The sequence below is a fragment of the Penicillium citrinum genome (assembly GCF_028827155.1).
Source record: "Penicillium citrinum strain IBT 23319 chromosome Unknown utg000008l:1.0-2707905.0:1.0-2709502.0, whole genome shotgun sequence".
NCBI classification, from domain to species: Eukaryota; Fungi; Ascomycota; class Eurotiomycetes; order Eurotiales; family Aspergillaceae; genus Penicillium; species Penicillium citrinum.
In genome coordinates, this window is record NW_026622693.1 from 661,149 (window position 1) to 682,814 (window position 21,666).

General features: G+C 47.6%; 10 protein-coding genes across 10 annotated transcripts; 5 read left to right on the top strand and 5 right to left on the bottom strand.

Moving 5' to 3' along the window:
- Nucleotides 1-131: 131 nt before the first annotated feature.
- On the bottom strand, nucleotides 132-1,760 carry N7469_008676 (F-box domain protein; the record flags this gene model as incomplete). Its single annotated transcript, XM_056647594.1, has 2 exons — nucleotides 132-1,321; nucleotides 1,391-1,760. 2 exons carry the CDS (start codon nucleotides 1,758-1,760, stop codon nucleotides 132-134), a joined length of 1,560 nt encoding a protein of 519 aa, XP_056497359.1.
- Nucleotides 1,761-2,613: 853 nt separating this feature from the next.
- On the bottom strand, nucleotides 2,614-4,165 carry N7469_008677 (putative pantetheine-phosphate adenylyltransferase; the record flags this gene model as incomplete). The annotated part of the gene is made up of 2 exons (XM_056647595.1): nucleotides 2,614-3,782; nucleotides 4,162-4,165. 2 exons carry the CDS (start codon nucleotides 4,163-4,165, stop codon nucleotides 2,614-2,616), a joined length of 1,173 nt encoding a protein of 390 aa, XP_056497360.1.
- A 75-nt stretch (nucleotides 4,166-4,240) lies between these two features.
- N7469_008678 (uncharacterized protein) lies at nucleotides 4,241-6,270 on the top strand (the record flags this gene model as incomplete). Its single annotated transcript, XM_056647596.1, has 4 exons — nucleotides 4,241-4,999; nucleotides 5,054-5,657; nucleotides 5,710-5,790; nucleotides 5,852-6,270. The coding sequence occupies 4 exons, from the start codon at nucleotides 4,241-4,243 to the stop codon at nucleotides 6,268-6,270; spliced, it is 1,863 nt and encodes a 620-aa protein (XP_056497361.1).
- A 1,866-nt stretch (nucleotides 6,271-8,136) lies between these two features.
- Nucleotides 8,137-10,619, top strand: triA (uncharacterized protein; the record flags this gene model as incomplete). Its single annotated transcript, XM_056647597.1, has 3 exons — nucleotides 8,137-9,846; nucleotides 9,910-10,350; nucleotides 10,452-10,619. 3 exons carry the CDS (start codon nucleotides 8,137-8,139, stop codon nucleotides 10,617-10,619), a joined length of 2,319 nt encoding a protein of 772 aa, XP_056497362.1.
- A 463-nt stretch (nucleotides 10,620-11,082) lies between these two features.
- Nucleotides 11,083-12,817, bottom strand: N7469_008680 (uncharacterized protein; the record flags this gene model as incomplete). Its single annotated transcript, XM_056647598.1, has 2 exons — nucleotides 11,083-12,562; nucleotides 12,627-12,817. The coding sequence occupies 2 exons, from the start codon at nucleotides 12,815-12,817 to the stop codon at nucleotides 11,083-11,085; spliced, it is 1,671 nt and encodes a 556-aa protein (XP_056497363.1).
- Nucleotides 12,818-13,167: 350 nt separating this feature from the next.
- On the top strand, nucleotides 13,168-14,793 carry N7469_008681 (Zn(II)2Cys6 transcription factor; the record flags this gene model as incomplete). Its single annotated transcript, XM_056647599.1, is given in 4 exon segments — nucleotides 13,168-13,441; nucleotides 13,499-13,588; nucleotides 13,600-13,913; nucleotides 13,990-14,793. 4 exon segments carry the CDS (start codon nucleotides 13,168-13,170, stop codon nucleotides 14,791-14,793), a joined length of 1,482 nt encoding a protein of 493 aa, XP_056497364.1.
- A 61-nt stretch (nucleotides 14,794-14,854) lies between these two features.
- Nucleotides 14,855-15,494, bottom strand: N7469_008682 (GNAT family N-acetyltransferase; the record flags this gene model as incomplete). Its single annotated transcript, XM_056647600.1, has 2 exons — nucleotides 14,855-15,184; nucleotides 15,243-15,494. 2 exons carry the CDS (start codon nucleotides 15,492-15,494, stop codon nucleotides 14,855-14,857), a joined length of 582 nt encoding a protein of 193 aa, XP_056497365.1.
- A 990-nt stretch (nucleotides 15,495-16,484) lies between these two features.
- Nucleotides 16,485-18,563, top strand: N7469_008683 (putative MFS transporter; the record flags this gene model as incomplete). Its single annotated transcript, XM_056647601.1, has 8 exons — nucleotides 16,485-16,569; nucleotides 16,631-16,707; nucleotides 16,758-16,828; nucleotides 16,893-17,184; nucleotides 17,236-17,307; nucleotides 17,379-18,092; nucleotides 18,151-18,234; nucleotides 18,315-18,563. 8 exons carry the CDS (start codon nucleotides 16,485-16,487, stop codon nucleotides 18,561-18,563), a joined length of 1,644 nt encoding a protein of 547 aa, XP_056497366.1.
- Nucleotides 18,564-18,959: 396 nt separating this feature from the next.
- Nucleotides 18,960-20,495, bottom strand: N7469_008684 (NAD(P)/FAD-dependent oxidoreductase; the record flags this gene model as incomplete). The annotated part of the gene is made up of 1 exon (XM_056647602.1): nucleotides 18,960-20,495. The coding sequence occupies one exon, from the start codon at nucleotides 20,493-20,495 to the stop codon at nucleotides 18,960-18,962; it is 1,536 nt and encodes a 511-aa protein (XP_056497367.1).
- Nucleotides 20,496-20,977: 482 nt separating this feature from the next.
- On the top strand, nucleotides 20,978-21,622 carry N7469_008685 (DUF3237 domain-containing protein; the record flags this gene model as incomplete). Its single annotated transcript, XM_056647603.1, has 2 exons — nucleotides 20,978-21,232; nucleotides 21,287-21,622. The coding sequence occupies 2 exons, from the start codon at nucleotides 20,978-20,980 to the stop codon at nucleotides 21,620-21,622; spliced, it is 591 nt and encodes a 196-aa protein (XP_056497368.1).
- Between the last annotated feature and the right edge of the window lie 44 nt (nucleotides 21,623-21,666).

Genomic DNA, 21,666 nt, shown 5'->3' on the forward strand with positions numbered 1-21,666 from the left:
TGAGAGGCTTGAGGATAAGTTCTAGGCTTCAATTGCATATTACCACCAGCTGTAGAAACTCATATACGTAACACTCAAAAGTTGCCTATGCGATTCATGCACAAGATGCTTAATATTTAATGCAACCCGTCTCAATTCCGATATCCATTCCGATGCCCATACATATATCCATTTTGATCTCGATTTCCACGCCCACGCTTTCGTTCCCATCTTGATGCTAGAACCCAGGCCTCCCAAAGTTGTTCCTGGTCTCGTCTCACATGGATCCCGTCATCACCCAGCTCGTCCACTGATAATCCTCTGACCTTTTCGAATAGACCATGGTAAAAGGAGTTTTGGTTGTAATGTGTTTGCACTAGCATGTTTGAAAACAGATCAGGGGAAGATGGGGGAGACGGGCCTGCTGCGACGGAGACGGTGGAGGAGGATGGGGATGGAAGGGCAATCGGGATAGGATCGTAGATCTCAACACCGGCAGATGTGAATGCTGCATCAAAATAGGCTGCATAGTCTATTTCTCTCAGATAAAGACGATCTAGATGGTCCATTTCGGTATCGAGTACCTGCAGCACAGAAGTCCATTTACCTCCTGGTCGTAAGTATATTGATGTAAGGTGGAGGTCTTGAAGTTTATGACGGTGACGTCGGAGTAAGGAAATCAGATCTTCTGCGTTTAAGCGCCAACTTGCGATACTCAAGGAGCGAAGGTCTTTCCATCGAGCTGCGTGGAATACTGAGTCTAGTGGCACAGATAAGGGGAATTTCGAAGGGAATCCGATATGGATCGAAGCGAGACTCTTGGCCTCAATGAAGAATTTGCGGAAAACATCTGACAAGTCCGACATTGTTGATGATATATCTGCGTGGGAATGAAATGTAATTTCAAGGCTCGTGAGACGCGGACCCATTGCAGCGAACGTGGAGGATGGGGCTTGCAGAAGTTGGAGAGTTGCTTCAGGGCTGATTTGTGGGCCTTTGAAGCGAATGGAGCTACATTTCGAGTCTAGCAGGGAAATTCCAAGATTGGTGACGGCGCGAGAACATGCAGATTCCCAGTCAAAACGAGTAACGTTCTCACGATTACCATTGACGTTCATGAGAGAGTGGTCACGTATGAAATCGAGGAGGCGCTCATCTGCTTCATCTTGCAGACGCAAAAGTTTCACTTCTTGGAGCGCATAGAACGAGGCAATTGCTCTATGAAGTTGTGACAAGTCAATGCCTTTGCTGACCAGAATCAATTGTCCTCGTAGGCGATCACGATGTAGTTGTGCGAGCGCTGGATGTTCCGTACCAAGATTGCGAAGTATCGGCGCCCAGCCTGTTCAAATTGCGTCAGCTTACGCATTTATTTCTCAAAGATGGAAGCCGGAGAAGCCTTTTTATTTACCATTGCCCTGATAAAAAGGCCGCACAAGGTAGGTCATCGACTTGACGTAGCAGGCTAGCTGCATCTCAAGCAGCTCATCCAGCCGCCGAAAGCCATCCTCCGAAAACCGCAAATTGAAATGCGCAAATTTGCGAGGTGTACCGATCCGCATAAATCGCTTGCAGACGAGTCGAAAGCGGTCAAGATCCGAAGCTTCTCCATGGCGAATGGTTTGTTGATCGGTACTGTGATTTACGATTCCATTCGCATAGCCACCGCTGGTTAGGGCAAGGCCCCGAGGTCCAATTTCAGGTCGAGACTCCAGTAAAAAGAAGAGTACCTCGCTGAGTAGCTCATCAGCGAGATCATGAATATGACGTGGCAGGGCCATGATCGGCGCGCGCAGCCGTCAATCCGGCTGCTTAGACGATTTGACAGCAACATGGAAGAAGAAAAAACGATGGCGAGAAAGAGCAGCTCTCCGGGTCTTTTACAGACCAGCGCGCAACGGAGAGCAATTTACCAAAAGGGAGAGGGGTTGGTTGCGGACGGGCGCACGACACAGGGGTCCAGGAGGGGAAGCTGGGCGCTATAAAATGAACAAGCTCTTGAAGGCCAGTCGACTTGTCGAACCCCAGAATGACTTGTCTCACCATGCAGCTTCTAGCCCTAGTGATAGCGCGCGACCGGGATGATCACCTCGGCCCTAGCCTGCAGGCCAAGATCGTGAATAAAGCAAAGCATTGTGATTTGGTCGGCCTCATTGGCGAGAATATCCTCAGAGCAATCACATGATTGTTCGAGGCTGCGGCCAGCCAGCATGGAAGAGCGCGAACCTGCATCGAGAGAGGTCGAAGCAAAGTGATTGAGTGGTGATAGAAGAAAGTTGCGATTGGGAGGGAGGGGGAAGACGCAGGCCCCGCTTCCTTTTTGTCACATCTGCAGAGTGACGAGCCTCGCGTTTGGTGGTGGAGACAGACGGGATTGGATGGAAATGGAGCATGAGGCCCGACTACAGTACTGTACTGTACAAGTATGTATCATATCTACATAATCCCCCTTCCACCTTGCGAGTGGTACTGGAGTCGTCATCCTCACGGCTGACTGGATGACTTATGTACCTATAGAATCAGCGAAGAGCAAAGATGTATGTATATCCACCACCACCGCTACCCCCCTTCTTCTCTTCCCCCTCTTCCTCTCGTGTATTGCTGGGCAACCATTTCAACTTCCGGGGGTCTATCTCAGACCTTAGCCAGATTCATCCTTCTGCGTCTGATGTCTGTGCTGCTGATCTTTCCGTCAAAGTTGTTCCCAGTGAGGTCCGTGGCCTCGCCCGCCTGAAGTACATCCACCTCGAAAATATCCAGACTCTTCCAGCCCTTTTTGGCCCGCTCTGTATTGACGGCCGCTCCTCCGGATGCTGTCTCCTTGGACACTACAAGCGCCGTGAGGTTTTCTTCAGTGATGGTTGGACCAAAGGGATCCCAGATCTCCGTGAATTTGAATGAGAGATTGGGTTGCACCGTCATCACTACAAAATTCCCATTAGGACCTGGGGCAGTGGTTCGATCAAGACGTGGTGTAGTACGCCCAGAAAGCTTCATAATAGCTCGGAGAAAAGCAGCAGTGTTTTGGAAACGGTCTTCCCAGCTCTCGAGATATTCTGCGTATTTCTTGTTTACCAGAAGAGCGTCGCCGGTGATTCCGGCGGATAAGAGCCTTTGATCATTCTTATCTGCAGGGGTTGGTGGTTCCAGACTTAGGGCAAGGGCCGTGAGTAGAAGCTTGTGACCCAGATGAAGATGATCGAAAGTTCCTCCCACAATCACCGAATAGTGGGGAACCGCGGCTGTGGCCGTGGGGTCAGGAACTAGAAGTGGTTCGGGGACGATCCAGCTTTGACTGCTCGATATTGCTTGCAAACGAGATTCAGTATGAATTCCGGTATGCTCCTTGGTGTTTTGCACAAAGGAAGTGGCCAATGTTTTGCCAGATTCGATATTGGGATACCAAATATGATCCCATTGTCGGGCCGAGGTAGCCAATGAGTGTAAACCGAAGATTGGACCGAAGCCCAAGTCACCAACATTGGTTTGGTAAGAAATCGATTCAGTTGTAGTTGAAGGATCGAGCAATAGAACACGTGCATCGATTCCACCAGGTGAGTCAAGCTCGACGTCTCGAGCTGCCGCAACAGTACCCACAAGCGTATAGATGCTAGTTAGATATTGTTGCAGTTGAGCAAAGACCTTCCCAATGGGTCTGCAAGATGTGGATTGCAGATCAGGAATGGCCAGGACAATGTCTAGGGTAGCAATTTTGGTAGATCCTTTGATCGCATCTGCGAGTCTTTTCAAGGCATCTGAGATGGCTGGCTCGAATGCACCTTTCACACGATCAACTGAGAAGGCTGGAGGTGGGGGGGAGCAGCAGTAGCGCCGAGGTGGAATCGGGATACATGCTGCAGGAATATACACAATGTCTATGTTACGGAATGGGGGAATCTTGCAACAAGAAAGAATAATAGCAGAAAGAAGTGAAATGAAGATGAGAAAAGAAAAGAAGGAAAAGGAAATGAAGAAGAGAAAACAAGAAGCAGTTAAACGTGGGGGAGATCGAAAAGGGAAGTGGATGACTCAGCCGTTCGTCTTGACTTTCGCGCAGTTCACAGTTTCACAGTTTCGCGCAGTTTCGCAGCAATCCAAAAAAACCAGTTGGGATGATCCTCGCCTGTTCCCTTGTATTTTCTTCTTGAAGGCTCTGTTACTTCTCAATTCGGAGCTTCTCACCCATCTCCTCGTCTTCTATCGGGGGTGTGGAGCTCTAACGGAGCCCCATCAGCTTGCCTTGAAAGGCACCTCCGCAATCATGTCGAACCCAGCCCCCTTTGAATCGAATCGGCGATCTGCCATATTCGGACGTACTCCTGAAGAGTTACACATCCCATCGACTGGATTGATAAATCCGAATTTATCGCGCCAGCCCCTGTCGCAGGAGTACCCCACTACGCCTGACGCAGGCGCCGCCGCCGCCCAAGTGCCCTCGATTAATGTCCATTCCTCGCAGCCACATCAACAGCAGCATCAGTACGGGGGAAGCGGAGGAAACTCCAACAGCATCCTTCCTGGTTCTCTCACTCCTGGAAATCAGCATCGTCCTCCGGCAATCTCAGCCAACACTGCCCCGTCGGTCATTCCTACCCTACCGCACCAATCGTCGTCACAACAAGCCAGTCATCGAGCAAGCATGATCAACTCTCATGGGCACTCACGATCCAGTCCTGCTGGCTTCGATCAGTCTGTTTATAAGCAGCACGGCGGTATGGATGGGTCAAAATACCCTTCTTCGCCTGGTGGATACGCTCCTCAAACCCCGCAGGGCTCCAAGTATTCACCGTTGGGACTAGCAGATATTCGACCACCAGGAGAGCCCCTTTTGGGAGATTCTCTCATGAGTCCCGGCTCGCTCTCTTACAACGGGGACAACCAGGTACCGACAAATAGTAACTACGTGGCACCATGGCCTATATATGCGGTCGATTGGTGTAAATGGCCTATGACAGGTAGCTCTAGCTCCTTTGGGGGCAAATTAGCTCTGGGGAGTTATTTAGAAGACAACCATAACTATGTTCGACTTCCTTTTTGACGATTCTCCCTTGCTAAATGCTGACTTGTCTTCAAGATCCAAATCATCGACACACATTGGACACAACCAGATCCCGACACACCAGATGCGCAAGCCGGGGAGATTAAGCTTGACTATGTTAAGACCGCCGAGGCCACTCACTCTTACCCTGTCACACGTATTCTATGGGAGCCTCCATCCTCACAAAAGCAATCCACCGATCTCCTGGCGACTTCGGGTGACCACCTACGCTTATGGTCCTTGCCCAGTGCTCAACCCTTGCAGAGCTCCAACTCCATCACGCGGCCTACCAGTCAACGAGATGCACCCCCTTCTAAGCTCTCGCCACTGGCACTTCTGTCCAATTCAAAGTCCCCTGAACATACAGCCCCTATAACCTCACTAGATTGGAACACAATCTCCCCCAGCTTGATCATCACATCGAGTATTGATACAACTTGTACTATCTGGGATATTCCGACACTAACAGCCAAGACCCAGCTGATTGCTCACGACAAAGAGGTATATGATGTTCGGTTCTGTGCAAACAGCGTCGATGTCTTTGTCAGCTGCGGTGCCGATGGTAGTGTGCGTATGTTTGATTTGCGAAGTCTTGAGCACAGTACCATCATATACGAGCCTACAGATAAGACCGAAAGACGTGAGTATCTGAATACCGCGCTGTCAAAGTCCTATATGCTGATTCCTTCTAGCTGTGATGAGTCCTGGCAACTCAAGTCCGTCTGGCCCTTCGTCATCTGGGCTATCCCCTCCTCCTCTCCTCAGAATTGCAGGTATGTCATATGGCTATTATTTGTTGTTTGTTTCGAGATCACATTCTTACTCACCTTCAAGCTTCTCCTCATGATGCTCATCTTCTGGCGACATTTTCATCCGAGTCTAACGTTGTCCGCGTGCTGGATGTCCGGCAGCCAGGCCAAGCTCTTCTCGAACTGAAAGGCCACTCTGCTGCCCTCAATTGCGTTGAATGGTCACCCAGCCGACGCGGTATACTGGCATCTGGTGGTGACGATAGTCTCGTCTTAATCTGGGACTTGATCAACCAACAGAATGCCGCACCTCTCGCTCAACCTCCTCAAACCTCTGGGACGCCGGCGACTCCCTCCGAGCGTGGACCTGCTGCTGCTTGGCAATGTGATTATGAAGTCTCTAACATAAGCTGGTCACCACAGAGCGGGACAAATCCCTCCGGCAATCCGCGAGAATGGCTTGGAGTTTGCGGTGGGCGCGGTATCTGGGGAGTCTCGCTGTAAAATTGGGGGAAGTAGCAGCTTCAGAAAGGCCGGTGAAAATAAAAAAAAAGTCCGGCCTGGAGGCTATCTTTTTGTTGTCTTGATGCCTTATTGTCATTGAAGGCTCTGCAATTCGTCATATCCGACTGCATTAGATGGTTATGTTTTTGTCTTTTTTTTTCCTGGTCTGATCTCCATTAAATTTCTTGTTGCGCCTGCGGATGCATCATACTGATATACGGATCCCCGTTTACTTGCTACCCTTTCATCTGATCCGCGTCCTATCCGAATATCTGTTTATTTATGTGTTTACATTGGTTGGGCAGTAAGTATCGAATGTCCGAATCATCTATTTTTGATTTCGGTACGAGTGAATGAATGAATGAACCATACATCGGAAATACTGCCGTTCCCCAAGATTTACACTTCTCTTGTCAATTTTCAAGCTTTCGTATTGGCTTCTCAAGAGTTGGCAAGCTAGCAGATGGCGTAGGGAGCAAACTCCTTGCACCTGGTAAATTGGGAATTTTGCAAAGACTACTCATGTAGTTATCGGTGGAACTATCTAGGAGACGTGCACATTCGTCCTGTAGGCGAAGGCGACGAAGCTTTATAAGATCAGGTAATGATGAAGAGGGAACATGGATGTTGGAATAGAATAGCTGTGAATATTCGACACCCTCTCCAAGAACTGTTCTAGCAGAGGTGTCTCTCCCTTCACGCTATGATCAATCTCCGGTCTTGGCATCGCGGGATCATTCCACTCCACCCCTCCGTGGGGCGGGCATAAAGAACTGGCCAAAAACTACTCCGTATTGAGATTTGGGAATATAAAATGAGTGTCTGTAAGGTCTTTCCGGTTTATTTCTACCACTCCACGGTGTCCCCATATCCCCTTTTTAGCACTGATATACTGAAGCCGTCACCAAGACGTCGGAGTATAGTACTTCTGCCAATGATCAGGCATATCAGCTTCCCTCAACTTTGCTATCCCCCCGCAAACTCCATTTTCCGCAACTCTAGATCTTATTCAACCACTGGCCTAGTAGAAATGAGGGGCCTGATTGTCGTTCCAAACTTATGTTACACGACCGTACGGTAAGTGTATGAAGACTTAAACTCTTACGCCCCTATTTAAATTATCATGAACAGCTATATGACATACTCGTGCTACAATATCCGTGAGTATATAACTACCTAGTAGTTAGTTTGTATTAGAAGTTTTAACTATATGTGCATTGTAATAGTTAACTACGAGCTGAAAGTCGAAGTATACTATTCAGCCTCCAACGTTGGATTGAAGTAGTCAAAATGAATCACCTCGAACACAATACTAGAAGACACTCGAATCCACATAGACTAATAGATACCCCTAACATCCAGGAACTCCCAACACCAATTTCTGTAATAGTTTATTTATATATCAATTGATAGAATAACTTGGATGATGTCTACTGCAGTGACTGACCGCTGAGTCATCATCACGTGATATATAGCTATGTGTCGCAGATCGAGTGAATCACCGACCGTTGGAGATATGCAGTACTATAGACGATGAATGAAAATGCGAGATAATCACTAAAATGTCCGTTGATCTTCCATCCTTTAATTACTTGATCAAATTTCCTTGTAATGTCATTTGTATTCAGCATTTGCTGACATCTCTAGAGCTTCCCCAATGCGGGAAGATCCTCCCGAAAGCTCCTTGCGAATCCGAGAACTTCTCCTTTGTCCACGTATCGAATTATCCTCCTCCCCCTTCCACCACCGCGCCGCCTTCTGCGTCTGCATGTCGCGATTGTCGGTCGCGAGTACTCTACGATAACCTTTGCCTCGCGCTGGTGGCCGTGGTGGTCCCCCGCGAGTGAGAAAAAAAAAGCTGGCGCGATGGATTTGCGCACGATTATGAACACCGATGGTGGTGCCTCAAACCGTCCACCTGCGAGTCAATCGTCAAGCCCGCCAACTGAATCTTCTTCTGCTCATCAGCAGCGCGCTTCGAATGCTTTTATAGAGTACCCCAATCGTCCCCCGCAACCTTCACAACATCATCCATCGCACGCCTCTCCAGATCGAGCCGCATCCTACAGTGGTCCTGTCCATTCAAGTTCTCCCTACCAGCATTTTAATACTGGGCCTCCGCCACTAAATACTACGATCCCATCCCAGCGAAGTCAGAGTCCTTCGCTTGTCTCGACTCCATATGGACCAGGCGCGCGTGATCCGTATGGCGCGTCGGCGTACAATTCTCACCCTCAACACGCCGCGGGTCCCCTGGCCTCGCCGTACACTCCCCAGCAGCCGATGAGCGCTGGTCCACAGGCTCCTGAGCAACAATCCTATTTTGCTCAACAACGTTCTCAATCTCTTCATTCAGTCATGGTGAATCCGCGTGCCCCGGCCGAGACTTTTCCTAACAAAGAAAGCCCCTCCTCCGCTTCCCAACCTCCTCCACCGCATCAATTTTCCCCTTCTGCCCATCGATCAGTCCCAGGCACTCCTCTCGGGCCTCCACCAAATCTAGCTTCGCGTCAATCACCTTCTTCGGCGCGCCCACCATCTTCCGGTCACGACTCCTCTCATAATCCTCTCTCTAGCCCACGACCGGTTCAGGATACTCATATCCGTGACCTGTCCCAAACGCATTCCCCTTCAGCGCAGCGTCAATTTTCACCCGGTCCTCGGCCATCCGAGTCCCTCCCTCCATCTCATTCAACCGTGAAGCAAGAACCCTCCGAGCATACTCCCCCTCAAACTGCCTCGAGACAAAATAGCGCTGCAGCGGCGTCGGACGCCGCGGGCGGGATTCTGCCACGCTCTTCAGAAGATAGGAAGTGGAACGAGAGTCCTACAACACCATTCGGATCTGCACCAGGCTCAGATGCACGCGTGTCGCCAATCGCGACAACCCATTCACAGCTCAATTCTTCCCCGTCAGGACAAAAGGGAGGTTCACATCCTTTGAAGATGGAGGTCGACCATACTCCTACTGCTCGCGTGAGCAGTCAGCCACCTAAAGCAAAGAGACGTCGGTACAATGAGCCTCCTATTTTTGCACAAAGATCTGCTCGCACAAAGGGCAAATGCCCAGTGATCCCGAATCCTCAGCCCGTAGTCCCGAAACACGCCAGAGCATCGCTCCAGGAAGCATGGGCGGCTCGTCGAAGCTCTTCCACAGCGGGTCCTCCGCCACCCTCTGCTAGCTCTTCCCGCCAGGCTAGGACACCAGGAGCAGCCCCGTCGATCTCAAATGGTCCTCCGCCTCCCCCAGCACAGCCTGTTGCCCAAAGTCCCGCCCAGGAAGGTGCCCTTGGTATTTGGGAGCCTTCGATCACAGGTTTTATCCCCCACGAAGAGATTACACACGAACTTTGTGATTTCCTGTTCCGACATGTAGTCGCGAGAAATGATGTTGGTACGGGACCAGCTGGTGCAGCAGCTGTAGGCGCTGGTGCGATTATTGAAGTGGAAGCGAAATTGGGCCGCATCATCGACCAAGATCGTCGAGATAGGCTTCATTTGCCAATAAAAACGGAAGCTATTATTAACAGAGAGTCTGCTGCATTCCGGACTTCATTCGAGAGTAACATGACTGTGGTAAGTGTTGGAATCCCTATTTCGGACCATTTGGATGTATTCGAGCTGACCATTATCCTCTAGGAACAACATCGTGCCTACAATAATTTCCTCAATGAAACTGTCAAGGCCTCAATGACTCCACCTCGAGTCCAGCTCTCGTATGCGCATAAGAAGGAGCGTGATACATTCTATGAGGTCTCACCTGAAGAACTACCTCCAGTCATTCGTTCCAACTTGAACCCTCGACATAAACCCAAAGTCCGTGTGACAACCGATCAAAATACCGGCGAAGTTCTTGCAAAGATTATCAAGTGCCGCGTTGCCGATATGGATGTGTATAGTCCTCGCACACCCTTCGACTGGCGAGTCAGTGTAAATTTGGAAATGGAGTACGGAGGCGATATTCGGAATTTGCCAGTGGTCGATGCTAGCAAAGGTGGCCGTGGCGAGCGCAACAAAGATCGCATGAGTTATCGTCATCTCGCCTACCAAGTTGACTTGACTCAAGTGGCCAGAGCTGATGTATGTTCTTCCCCTCCCCCTATTCCCTTTCACTTAGCTTCCTACTACCCTCCTTCACGCTTGTGTCACAATGTTGAACCGACCTTCTGACCTACAACTAGTCCGCAATGAAAAATGAATTCGACCACGAGCTCGAAATCGAAATTTCTGGCGCTGAACTCAAACGACAGGGCCAGCTTGCTGCGGCTGGAGACCCGAAAAACCAGTATGAAGAACTGGTGAAGGGGTTCGTGGATAATATTCGCGTGCTGGCACGAGTCAAGTCTTGATACGAATCTTTCTCCTTCTCTCTGATTTACTTCTGTAACATGTATTCTGACATCCTATTTGAAGCATTCACGCTTCCTCTACATTATTTCAGTCCTGGTTTTCTTCCTTTCTTCTTTCTTTTTTTCTTTCTCGTCCTGCAGATACGTTTGCTGGCATTAGTTTCTTCATGGGTTAAAAGATATGCGATGATAGACAGGATCGGGAAGAGTTTTTCCTTTTCTTATCGTGAAAAAGACTTTTGGCTTTGGATAAGGCGTAGTCTTGTTTGGCGCTGGATGGGGAAATTTTCTGGAATATCGACATGGTAGATTGTCCACTCAATGGCCAATTATCTATCTTTACCACTATCTCGTTCCAGCTTCATGTTCTCCTTCTCCTGGCCACGCTGTAGATGAGTAAAAGTAGACAAGGTGCTAATTCCTCGCTAGGATACTATTGACTAGCTACACAATGTATCAATCTCTAGTCAAGATTTTGGAATAGCTTCCACCGTCGATTGACGAGGGCATCAACCCCAGCAATCCATTTCTTCCAGATTGTCCCATCTCCAAGACTCAGAATCTTTCTCATCCTATCATAGCCACGTATATCTTCGTCTCCATCCTCACTTTTCAACTTGAACTTACTCTCAGGTCCCCAGACCATCCATTTTTGTTCATCATGAGTCTGCCATGGTACAAGCCCATTGGTAAATCGTATCCAAGCTGATCTAAACTCCCTTCCCATCTCACGTTCGGCGTCATTCATCTCGTTATCCAAATTACCATAAAGGTACAGCAGTTCATGGGCATGATATGCCGTCCCCTCAAACACATTCTGAATGCGAGATCTCTGATCAAAGTGATAGAAATAACTCCTCCCCTTGAGATGCGAGGCCTTCGCACAATTCTGTGATAGGAGGTAATTCGGTACTTTGAAAATAGCATCACCACACATATACTCCACACGAGGAAAGAACTCAGAGGACAAAATACCAGGAGTGATATTATACGTTTGCAAAATCAAATCCGTATACTCCTCATCCTCAATCCGAGACTGAAGAACCTCACGCACATGCTGGAAATCCACGTCTCCATCAACAAGATTGAGATGGAAAATGATTCCCTCATGATATGTATCTCCAACCATAAAACCCTTTACCCAATGCGGCGGCACACGAACATCCTCATGATCAACATCCTCATCATAAAACCAACCATCTATACAAGGATTTCCCGTTCCGGAGGGGACGCTCTGAATAAACGGGGTTGCATCCGCAAGAACCTGCTGTGGGATATCACGAAGTTTGTCCAAAACACCAGGGTCAGACGAATCAATCCTGAAATGTGCACAAACAGCATGGAATAAAGAATCATGTTGTTTGATCGTCCATGGAGGAATCGACACAGATAATCCAGACATACAAATCGCCCGATGGAAAATCGGTGGATTTTCCGCGAGAAGCTGGTTACTTATTGAGATTGCTCCCGCTGATTCACCCACCGCGGTGATATTTTCAGAATCACCACCTATGAAGGGAATATATTTATTTACCCATTCGAAGGCAGTTTGTTGATCTGTGAGTCCGAAATTGCCACTTCCTTTCAGCCCGTCTCGGGCGAGTTCGGAAGCAATGGCTGACCCGGCGAGGAATCCGCCCAGTCCCACGCGGTAATTGAAGGTGACACATATTATGGGTAGACCGATTAATAAACTATGAGAGACGAGATTGACTGAGTCGAAGATTGGGAGGTTGGCGCCGCCATAAAGAAGAGAGCCACCGTGGATATAGACGAAGACTGGTAGAGGATTGGCCTTAGGGTTGAAAGGACGGGGGATAACGATATTCATTACTAGGGCGGAGAGCTCGTCGACTGTTGGAGAATTGAAATGTGGTGATGGGGGTACTGGGACAAGATCATCGGAGTCATCATTGGGAGTGGTTGGGTTTGGACAGTTGCTTCTGTCAATCAATTAGATTTGGCTCTGATGAGATGTTTGGGCTAGGAGACAAGATTGATACGTACCCCAATCTAGAACCATCATGATAATCGTTCTCCCAGGATGTCTTCAGAATAGATCGAGTCCATCTTTTCGCGAGATTTGCATAAGGTATCCCACAAAATTGTTGTACGCTATTGGCATATTGTAGACCTTCCAGGGTACCCAAGCCGGGGATAGTAGTCTTGCACTTTGAGATGGGAGTTTGGAAAGACATGGATGAAGAATGAAGCACTATCAAAAATGTGGTACACTTGTCAGCAATTCGCTCAGCTTCACCAACTAAGTATTATATACTCAATCCTGGGGTAGACTCATCTGAGTAGATCTTCAGATAGTTGCAAGGTTGCAACTGGATATATTTGGAGTATATCCTCGTTATCATCCAAATCGGGCAACCCGACGCGCTATCAACGAGAGATCCACCAACTCCACCTCCCCCGCATTTTACTGCGCGGCATTAAATGCAGCCCCAGTCGCCTCTAGGCTTGTTTATTACGACCATGACTGAACAGTGCATACCTAGAAATTTGAACAAATAACAAGCAGACTGGCCCCAAATTCGGAATGTCGACCCGTTCATACCAAGGGTGTTGGACTTGCAAGCGCCGTCGACGGCGTTGCGATAACGCTCGACCAACCTGTCAGAGTTGTGAGCGTCGTGGAGTCAACTGTGAGGGTTATGAGGTACGGCTGCGATGGGGCAGTGGAATTGCCTCGCGCGGCAGATATATGGGTGCAGATAAGCCACTGGAGGAGAGTGTGCCGCCGAGGCTGAAAGGTCGAGCGAGAGATTTGAAACGTGATGGGAAGGGTGCAAAGTTTCAGGGTCAGGTTCGGGGTTTGTCCATCCTTGTTTTCAGATATACCGCCCTGTGACTGACAACATGGATACTAGTGGAGTTTGATTTGATGGTCCCAGGGCCTGGGGAGCGACTTTCTTCCAAGTGTGAAAAGCAGAAGGAAGAGGAAGCCATCTTCAATGAATGTGAGTTTGAGATCTTCCCATGAAAGTCAACGTGAGATATGATCGACTGAAAAACAGACAAGTTATCACAGACGGGATCAATGTGCTTCATTCAACGACTGCACGAGATAGCATGTTACAGCATCGATTACCTCAGCTTTGTGAGGAATCTAATGCATTATACACCATCTGCCTAGCTTTCCAATTATCACTCTCAAGCACCCGAAGTCCACTTTTTCTCGAATATTTCGATACCTCGCTCCGGAAATTCAGGTCCGAACTAGCATGTAGCACAACTCTCTCGGATGGAACGTTGACGGCTGGGCTGCTTTTGTGTAGCATTGGTGTGCGTGACCAAAAACATACCAATTTCCGATTCCAGATGTCCGGAAGCTTGTTTTTGCTAATAACATTGATTACAGCTAATGCATGGGATGCCATGGACAATTCATTTGGAGGGCATGCACAATATCTTGCAAAGTCACGGTCTTTCCGATACACCACCCGATGCAACCACTTCCCTCTTCCGCCACCATTTGCTCGAGGTCATGGGAGTAATGGATCTACCGTGTTTCTCTGTTGGTCGGCAGATAAATTCTTCCACGATGAGCCGACAAGGTTCTTCCATCGGCATCTGGCGTCGGTACTGCCAGCCTTCTATACCTAGGAAAGGCGTTGAGCCGGTAAGTGGACTGCCGAGATCACTACTTGATCTTTTCGCAGGAATTGGGATAGATACTACCGAGCAAAGCTTTTGGTCCTGGTCAGGCGAGACGGGTAGCTTTATGCAATGTTATCTGTGGGAGGGACATCGATTAGCTGGAATCTTGTCACTTCGTCGACATATGTGGATGTTGCGGAAAAATGTCGTTGCGTGTGAATCATTAGCTCTGAATCCTCAAGCTGTCTGTTCTGTCGATGCAACGGCTTTAGTGGCGCGTATTTTGGCTAATCTTGATGCTTTGAGATTAGCATGCACCGAGCGGCCTGAAGAAGACAGGTTCATCAAGAATGCCATTCTCTACCCTCTATTCGTCGCTGGACTGGAGGTAGAGGTGATGTGTGAAAATAGGCAGTGGCAGAAGACTATCCGAAATTGTTTTTTAGGCTCTCGACAGGATGAGATTCTTCTGGATCTACTGGAGGAAATGTGGACGCGAGCAGATCCCGATTTAAATGTGGATGATCTTGCTAGAGAAAGGGAGATGGAGATGGGACTATTATGACGCGTTTGATGAGGAATTGATCTTGATTCTGGGTTCCAAATTATTTAAATGTTCCCGGATCTCATTGAACGAAGTCGCCAGTCCGTATCATCGCCCAATACTTTACCGTGGCATCTTCATCATTACAGTCATCATCTGACAACACTATCTCTTCAATGACGGAGAATCCGAGTTTCTTGTAAAATCCGAGATTCTCCTCCTGTGTACACTCCAGATAAATAGGCTCCCCCTTGGCATGTTCCAGTATGCATTGCATGACCTTTCGCCCAATCCCGCGTGATTGCAAACTGGGATGGACAGCGATGACTTCCAAATACCACAATCTTTGCTCATACTTTTGCTGTAGGGAATGGAGAAGTTTCTCATGCGTTACCATGAGCGTTGAAACCCTCTACATTGTAGCAGATTAGAAGCGACCTATGACGAATTTGTGGGAGTAGGTTTCATACCTTCGCTTTGCCTTCGTCATCCACAGGTTTGAGAAGATCCAACAGCCAGACTTTGCATTTCATGAATATCCGAGACGGAGACCAATCCATATCCTTTTTAGGAGGAAAAAGGAACACGACAGCGCCAGCATCTTCTTCTGGGACATTCAACTGATGCTCACGAGATGTTACTTGAGCTCCCTTGCTGTGTGTATAATCTGAAGCTGGAAGCATTTTCCCTCCATCCCCTTTATAAGGATTTTCTTTCGCCATTTGAGCAATACTTGAAGATTGTAGTACTATTCCATGAGCCATAATGGTCTGAACACGACGATATTGCCATTTGAGAGCTTCAGAGCTTTGTCGGGACCATGGTAGCGCGTTTGGTCGAAGCCATTGAATTAACGGATCAGAAGAGAATGCTGCGTTTATCGTTCTAGCTATAGACGGGATAAAGGCTTCTGCTCGGTATGATGGGTAGCTTCAGTATGAAAGTAAATATTTCAAAGCAAGATTAATGGTAGGAAGGTCTACTAACCATTTTGCACCCGAGAGAGCATACTTCTATTGTTTGGCGTCAGCATATCCTCGAAGATCAACGATGAATGTCGGTTGTCATCGTTCGGTTAGGGTAGAGGATATCTTGGGCTAGATGAATTATTTAGAGTGATGCAGAGCTACACTCATTGACCGCCAAATGAACTTTGTATTTGTTATCGTAAGGCTTTAGACTCTGCGTCCAACTGCCCAACATAGAAACCTTGGAATGTTGACCAAAGACCCTTCGCGTAGGCACTGAGCAAGAGCCTATACTGTACTAGTATAACTCATGAGACATAGTTTAGAAATATCCACAGCGAACCTCGGTCTGGACGACTTAACGGTATTCGATGTATATGACTATCGTATCGTTCCTTGCCAATTTAGGAAGGCCGACCCAACCGTCCTCAAAAGTGGATTTAATCACCGCCACAGAAGAACTAGTCGTCTCTTCCTCCGCACTGACACCCGATATCAACTGCCATCCCCATATTCTTAGTTCTTAGCTTGTCTTAGCGAGCGAAAGTCTACTTTGTATCGATTAGAGATCGCTGTCGTAGCTCGGAAGTATCGTAATGCCTTATCATGTGGACGCGATGCCAGGAATATCCAGTACAGCGAGTGAATGGGATTAAATAAATCCACATTCCACCATGTGAGATCTTGATTCAAGAATGCTGACCAGAAACGCATAGCTTCAGGATTAACGTCTTCAACTTCCAAATGTCTGAACATCCTCTGAATACCAGTACTTCGGTCTCCGAGACTGATGCCTCCCTGCCACCAGGAACCTTTCTCTTGATCCGGGGTAGGAACCATTCCACAGATCCCAGATCGGTAAGTATTACTTTGACTAACTTCATGAACAGAAGATTCCTCTGAGTCAAATGGACAGCGGGCTATTATGCTGGACCCCGTGCCGACTTGTGATCCCAATGAGCCCTTGGTGAGTATTCAGCCTGTGAAAAAGTATCTGCTTTTGACCTGACGAAAAAGAATTGGAGTACATTTCGTAAGGCAGTGAATTGGACCGTGGTTCTAGGAATGACAATCATTGTGTTCACGGCGTGAGTAAGAACCCAATCATTCGCATTAACTTCCCTTTTACTAACCGTCTGCATGGACATGAAGTCTTTCAATTCAACCTCTATTCTGGCAGCAAATGATCATCGACCTTGAAGTTTCTTACCAGAAATTAAACCAGTCAATGTCTGTCAACAATGTCGGTCTTGCTATGGGCTGTGTACTGTTCATTCCATTGGCAAAAAAATTTGGCAGACGGCCCGTATACATTGCGTCCACATCACTTCTTGTTGCTACTGCATTTTGGACTTCTAGGTTGAATAGCCTGACAGAACTCTATATCTGCAACCTATTACAGGGTCTTGGAGGAGCAGTGAACGAAGCTATCGCAGAGATCACCGCAAGTTAACTCTCACATCCTAATATTTGAGCATTGACTTATGGTGTTTAGATTGCGGATTTGTTTTTCGTACACCATCGGGGGAGTATGAACGGACTTTATATGACGATGGTCATGATCGGAGTAAGTCAATGCTTTCTGCCAAGCGATATGTATTCACGTTGCAAGGATTTTAATACAAATCTTGACTTCAGAGCTTTCTCACGCCAATGGCCGCGGGGACCCAAGCCACCAATCAAGGATGGCGTTGGTCTTATTATACGATGGGGATCTTTAATTCGATATTCCTGTTGCTATTCCTTTTCGTTTACGAGGAGACAAAATACATTCCTGTTCTTGCGGGTAGCTCTCGTCCAGGCTCAGCTCGAGATGATAATGTTCCGGTCAAAATACCAGATGGCTCAATCACAAAAGCCACATATCCGTCTGTCAGCAAATGCTCTATGCCTGATGATCCCAGCACCCGCAACCATCATATAGACCCAAACATTCCTCGCAGCAAATGGTCAAAACGATTGGCTCTTGTCACTCCAACGGCAGAGCCAATCTGGCCTTATTACTATCGTCCGTTCCAAGTTCTTTTCACTTTTCCTGCCATGATGTATGCAGGTCTTCAATATGCTGCTGGTGTTGCCTGGCTCACTATTCTTTCAAATGTCCTATCATTGGTGTTTCCACTTCCACCGTATGGCTTCACCCCTCAGCAGATCGGATTCATGAGCTTGGGACCGTTCATTGGAAACCTGATAGGAGCGGTATACGGTGGATTTCTAGGTGATTGGTCAATTCTTCATTTCTCTCGGAGAAACAAAGGATTCTACGAGCCGGAAATGCGCTTGTACATTCTTCATATTCCAGCTCTTGCCATGGCTGGAGGTCTCATTATGTTTGGCGCCACTGTTGAAAGGGCAAGTCGTGCTGCACTAAATCAGTTGCTTGAACTCTACTAATTATCATATCTAATAGGGGATGCACTGGATATACCCTAGTGTCGGAGGTGCGCTCTTCGGGTTTGGTCTTGGAAGCATCGGAGATGCATCATTGACTCTGGTAATAGACAGCTACCACAATGTACTAACCTTGCCTTGGACACTATAATTTTGAAAGTCTGAAGCTGACACAGTATCTAGATCACTGGTGATGCCTTCACAGGAATCGCCTTTCTTCGAAATGCCATCAGTATCGGTATTCCATTTGCGATAACACCGTGGATGGAAAGAAATGGACTGCAGAATATGTTCATCGCTTGTGGGTTTATCAGCTTGGGAATATCAAGCTTGGCAATACCTATGGTATTCTGGGGAAAGGCAGCTCGCCGTGGACTAGCAACGAGATACCATCGTCTGGTCGAGCAACAGGGCGGATTCGGTGTCCATTGAAAAGCAACATAAGAAAGCTGCTTATTCCTCAAATTGCCCAATACTTTTGATGTTCTCATAATTCTTCGTACAAAGTATCGTATCTTAGTGCAATACTATCTGATTTGATTGTTTAGTTACAGAGATGAAAGTGCCATTATTACATGGCGAGCGATATCTGGAGAACCTTGAAATGGACCTTTGCATTGCTTCACTATCCGATACTACTATTTCAAAAGAAACATATCTCCTTTACCTCGAAATTGTTCATCTAATTGAAAGTCAAGCATGTGGAGGATACCACCAGCCACAGTACCTGGGATCTTGGGATTACAGATCGATAGCAAGGAGAAAATTCTAGACTGCAAAAACTAACGATGCAACGCGGTTCCGTCCATCTCGTCCTTTGTTGCCATCTCATAGGGTAGCTTTATGTGGCGATGGAACAGTGCGGTCGAGGACTGATTTTGATATGCGTTCCTCGGTGACTAACATCTGCTCAGGCAGCCAGGAAATATCCTCATCGGCACTTGGAGAGAGATTGTTATCCTTTTTGAGCAACATTGTCGCCAATGCTCTTCCACAAAGCCATGCCTGTACCATTCCTTCGCCACTAAATGCCGCCGAGACCCATTCAGATCCTGTGTTTGTATTACCAGCCCCAGGTCTTTTCGTCGCTGAGCTAGGCAGCTCGCCCACCCAGGGGAAACCATCCGCACTGAACGCCATATTACCAGTCCACATTGCTTGAACTGGGTTGCCTTTGACCTCACCCCAGTTTTGGCGTCCGAAAATAGCCGGAAGGGCACCTGATAGATGAATGTCACAATAAAGGCTCATTTCATCGTCAGTCGCAATTCCCAAATCAGCGAGACCGCCGCCCTCGCTCCGGGCGAAACCTCCACCGAACATCATTTGTCCACTTGGTAGTTGCGTCAGATAGTCGAAGCCACGGTCATAGCTAAACATCCATGAATGCTTAGTGGCTTGACAAGGGAACTGATTTCCAGGGGTTTGAGCGGACATTTGTCCGCGAAGAGGGAAAATACGTCCTCGAAGGCCAGGCACTAGATGTGTGACATGGGCATTCGTGCAGTGAATGACATGTCGCGCCGAAATACTCCCTCTGTCTGTCTCGACTTGATACTTGTATACCGATGACGGGTTTTCACGAATAGAGGTGACAGCGGTATGGTCTTTGACGAAGAATTGACCGGGGTATGTAGAAAGTAAATGGGCCAGAAGACTTGTCACGAACTTGTACGGCCAAAGTGCACCTGCAGGTCCAGCGATAACCCCATCAGCTCTGGATAGTTTGAAGTCTTCTGGTATAGACTTCTTATCGTACGCGATCCATTCTGCCGATTCCTCAGGCATAGCCGCCTGAAACCGATGGAGTCGTTCCAATGCATCCTTCCATGCCTCCGCTCCAAAGTGAGCACTCAAAAATTGTACTTTGCGAGCTTGGACTTCTTCGCTAATACCGAGCTCTTCGCAGACCTGCAGCATTTCTTTGAGATGCGCAAGACGGAATCGGAGGGTCTTCTTCGCGATTTCTTCCCCAAACACATCATAGAGCTCGGCAAAATCATCTGCAGTCTCGAGAATATGTCCGCCATTGCGACCGGTTGCTCCGCTACAAATATCTCGAGCTTCGACCATGGCAATTGAAGGGGTTTGTGGCTTCTCAGCGTTTGACTTGACCCCATTCTGGAGTAAAGTGCGTGCGATCGATGCGCCAGTAATGCCGGATCCGATGATCACGACATCTGCTTCGGTAGGCAGAGGTTCTGATGACCGAGTCGTGAATTTTGAATGCGGTTCTTTGAGCCAAAACGATGAAGTGGTCTTGCTTTGAGGAATACCGGGGTCGGCAAATATGCGATTTAAAGCTTGTTGTCGCTCTAAGGTGGGGATCGCTGGATCAGCCAGGAGCATCTGAGCGAAAAGCATGATGTTGTAGTTGGGAGATACCAAATGGAAAATGAATAGCAGAATCAATCTACTGTTGAGATTGTAGCAAGTTGATAGTTGGAAAGGGAAAATAGAGTGAATGAATATAAAAAAAAGCAAGTTCAAATAAGATCTATGAAAATATAGAGGTAACCGTCCAATATTTTCCCAGCAAATCAAACGTCGCCTGTTGGACTTCCCTAATTCTTCTAAAGTTCAAAGATACTAATGTCATATCATTCTTTAATTTATTTTTCAACTTTTACAACGTTGTTATACTCTTTTGTAAGATTGATAAGACCGTGGGTCGACCTTCTGGTTCAAGTTTAGGGCTGGATGTGTAACGCGGGAGAGATATGAACAACAATCCATGGAATGGATGAAGATGAATCTAAATCTAGAAGGGCAATTATTTAAATCAGCTCAGATGATACTATCTTCCCGAAAATTATACTAGTACGCCTTTCTTCGATATCTTGGAAATGTCTCCGTGTTCTTCGCCTGGAAATGCCCTTTTCCAGGATGGCCCGCAAATGCGCCTCCCTTCTCTGACCTTTCTATATCGCCTAGAGTGCGACATCGCCAGTGAGGAGATCAATATTGGTGCTCCTCATGATTCTGGTATTATTCGAAGCATTGCCAATATAGTACGAGGCAGCATAAAAGGACCTGGAATTCAAGGCGATATCTTGCCTTTGGGTGGTGCAGACTGGGCTACTGTTATCAAGGGAACACATGTATGAAAGCCATACTACACAATATGAATCTACATGGACTAATTTCTTTTCAAGTCAATGAAGCTGGATGCACGTTACACGGTCCGAACTCAAGATAATCATTACCTCTACATTCGCGCCCATGGACTCTATCGTCCTGGTCCAGGGACAGACTATGCGAAACAAGTTGCCACTGACCCGACGATGGCACCGCCAGGAACGGTCTCACAAGATGACGTAGAGTTCTTCTCTCATCTCCGTCTCGAGGCTGGGCCGGGACCATATAACTGGCTCAATGGGTTGATCTGCTTGGGAGTGATGACTTGCGTTGGTGAAAAGATCTGGATCGATGCCTATCATCTTACCAATTTCCCCGGTATAAAGCCGGAAGATGTGATAGCAAAGATATAGTGAATACCAATATCACAGAGTCTTCTGCTGACTCCGAGGTATCG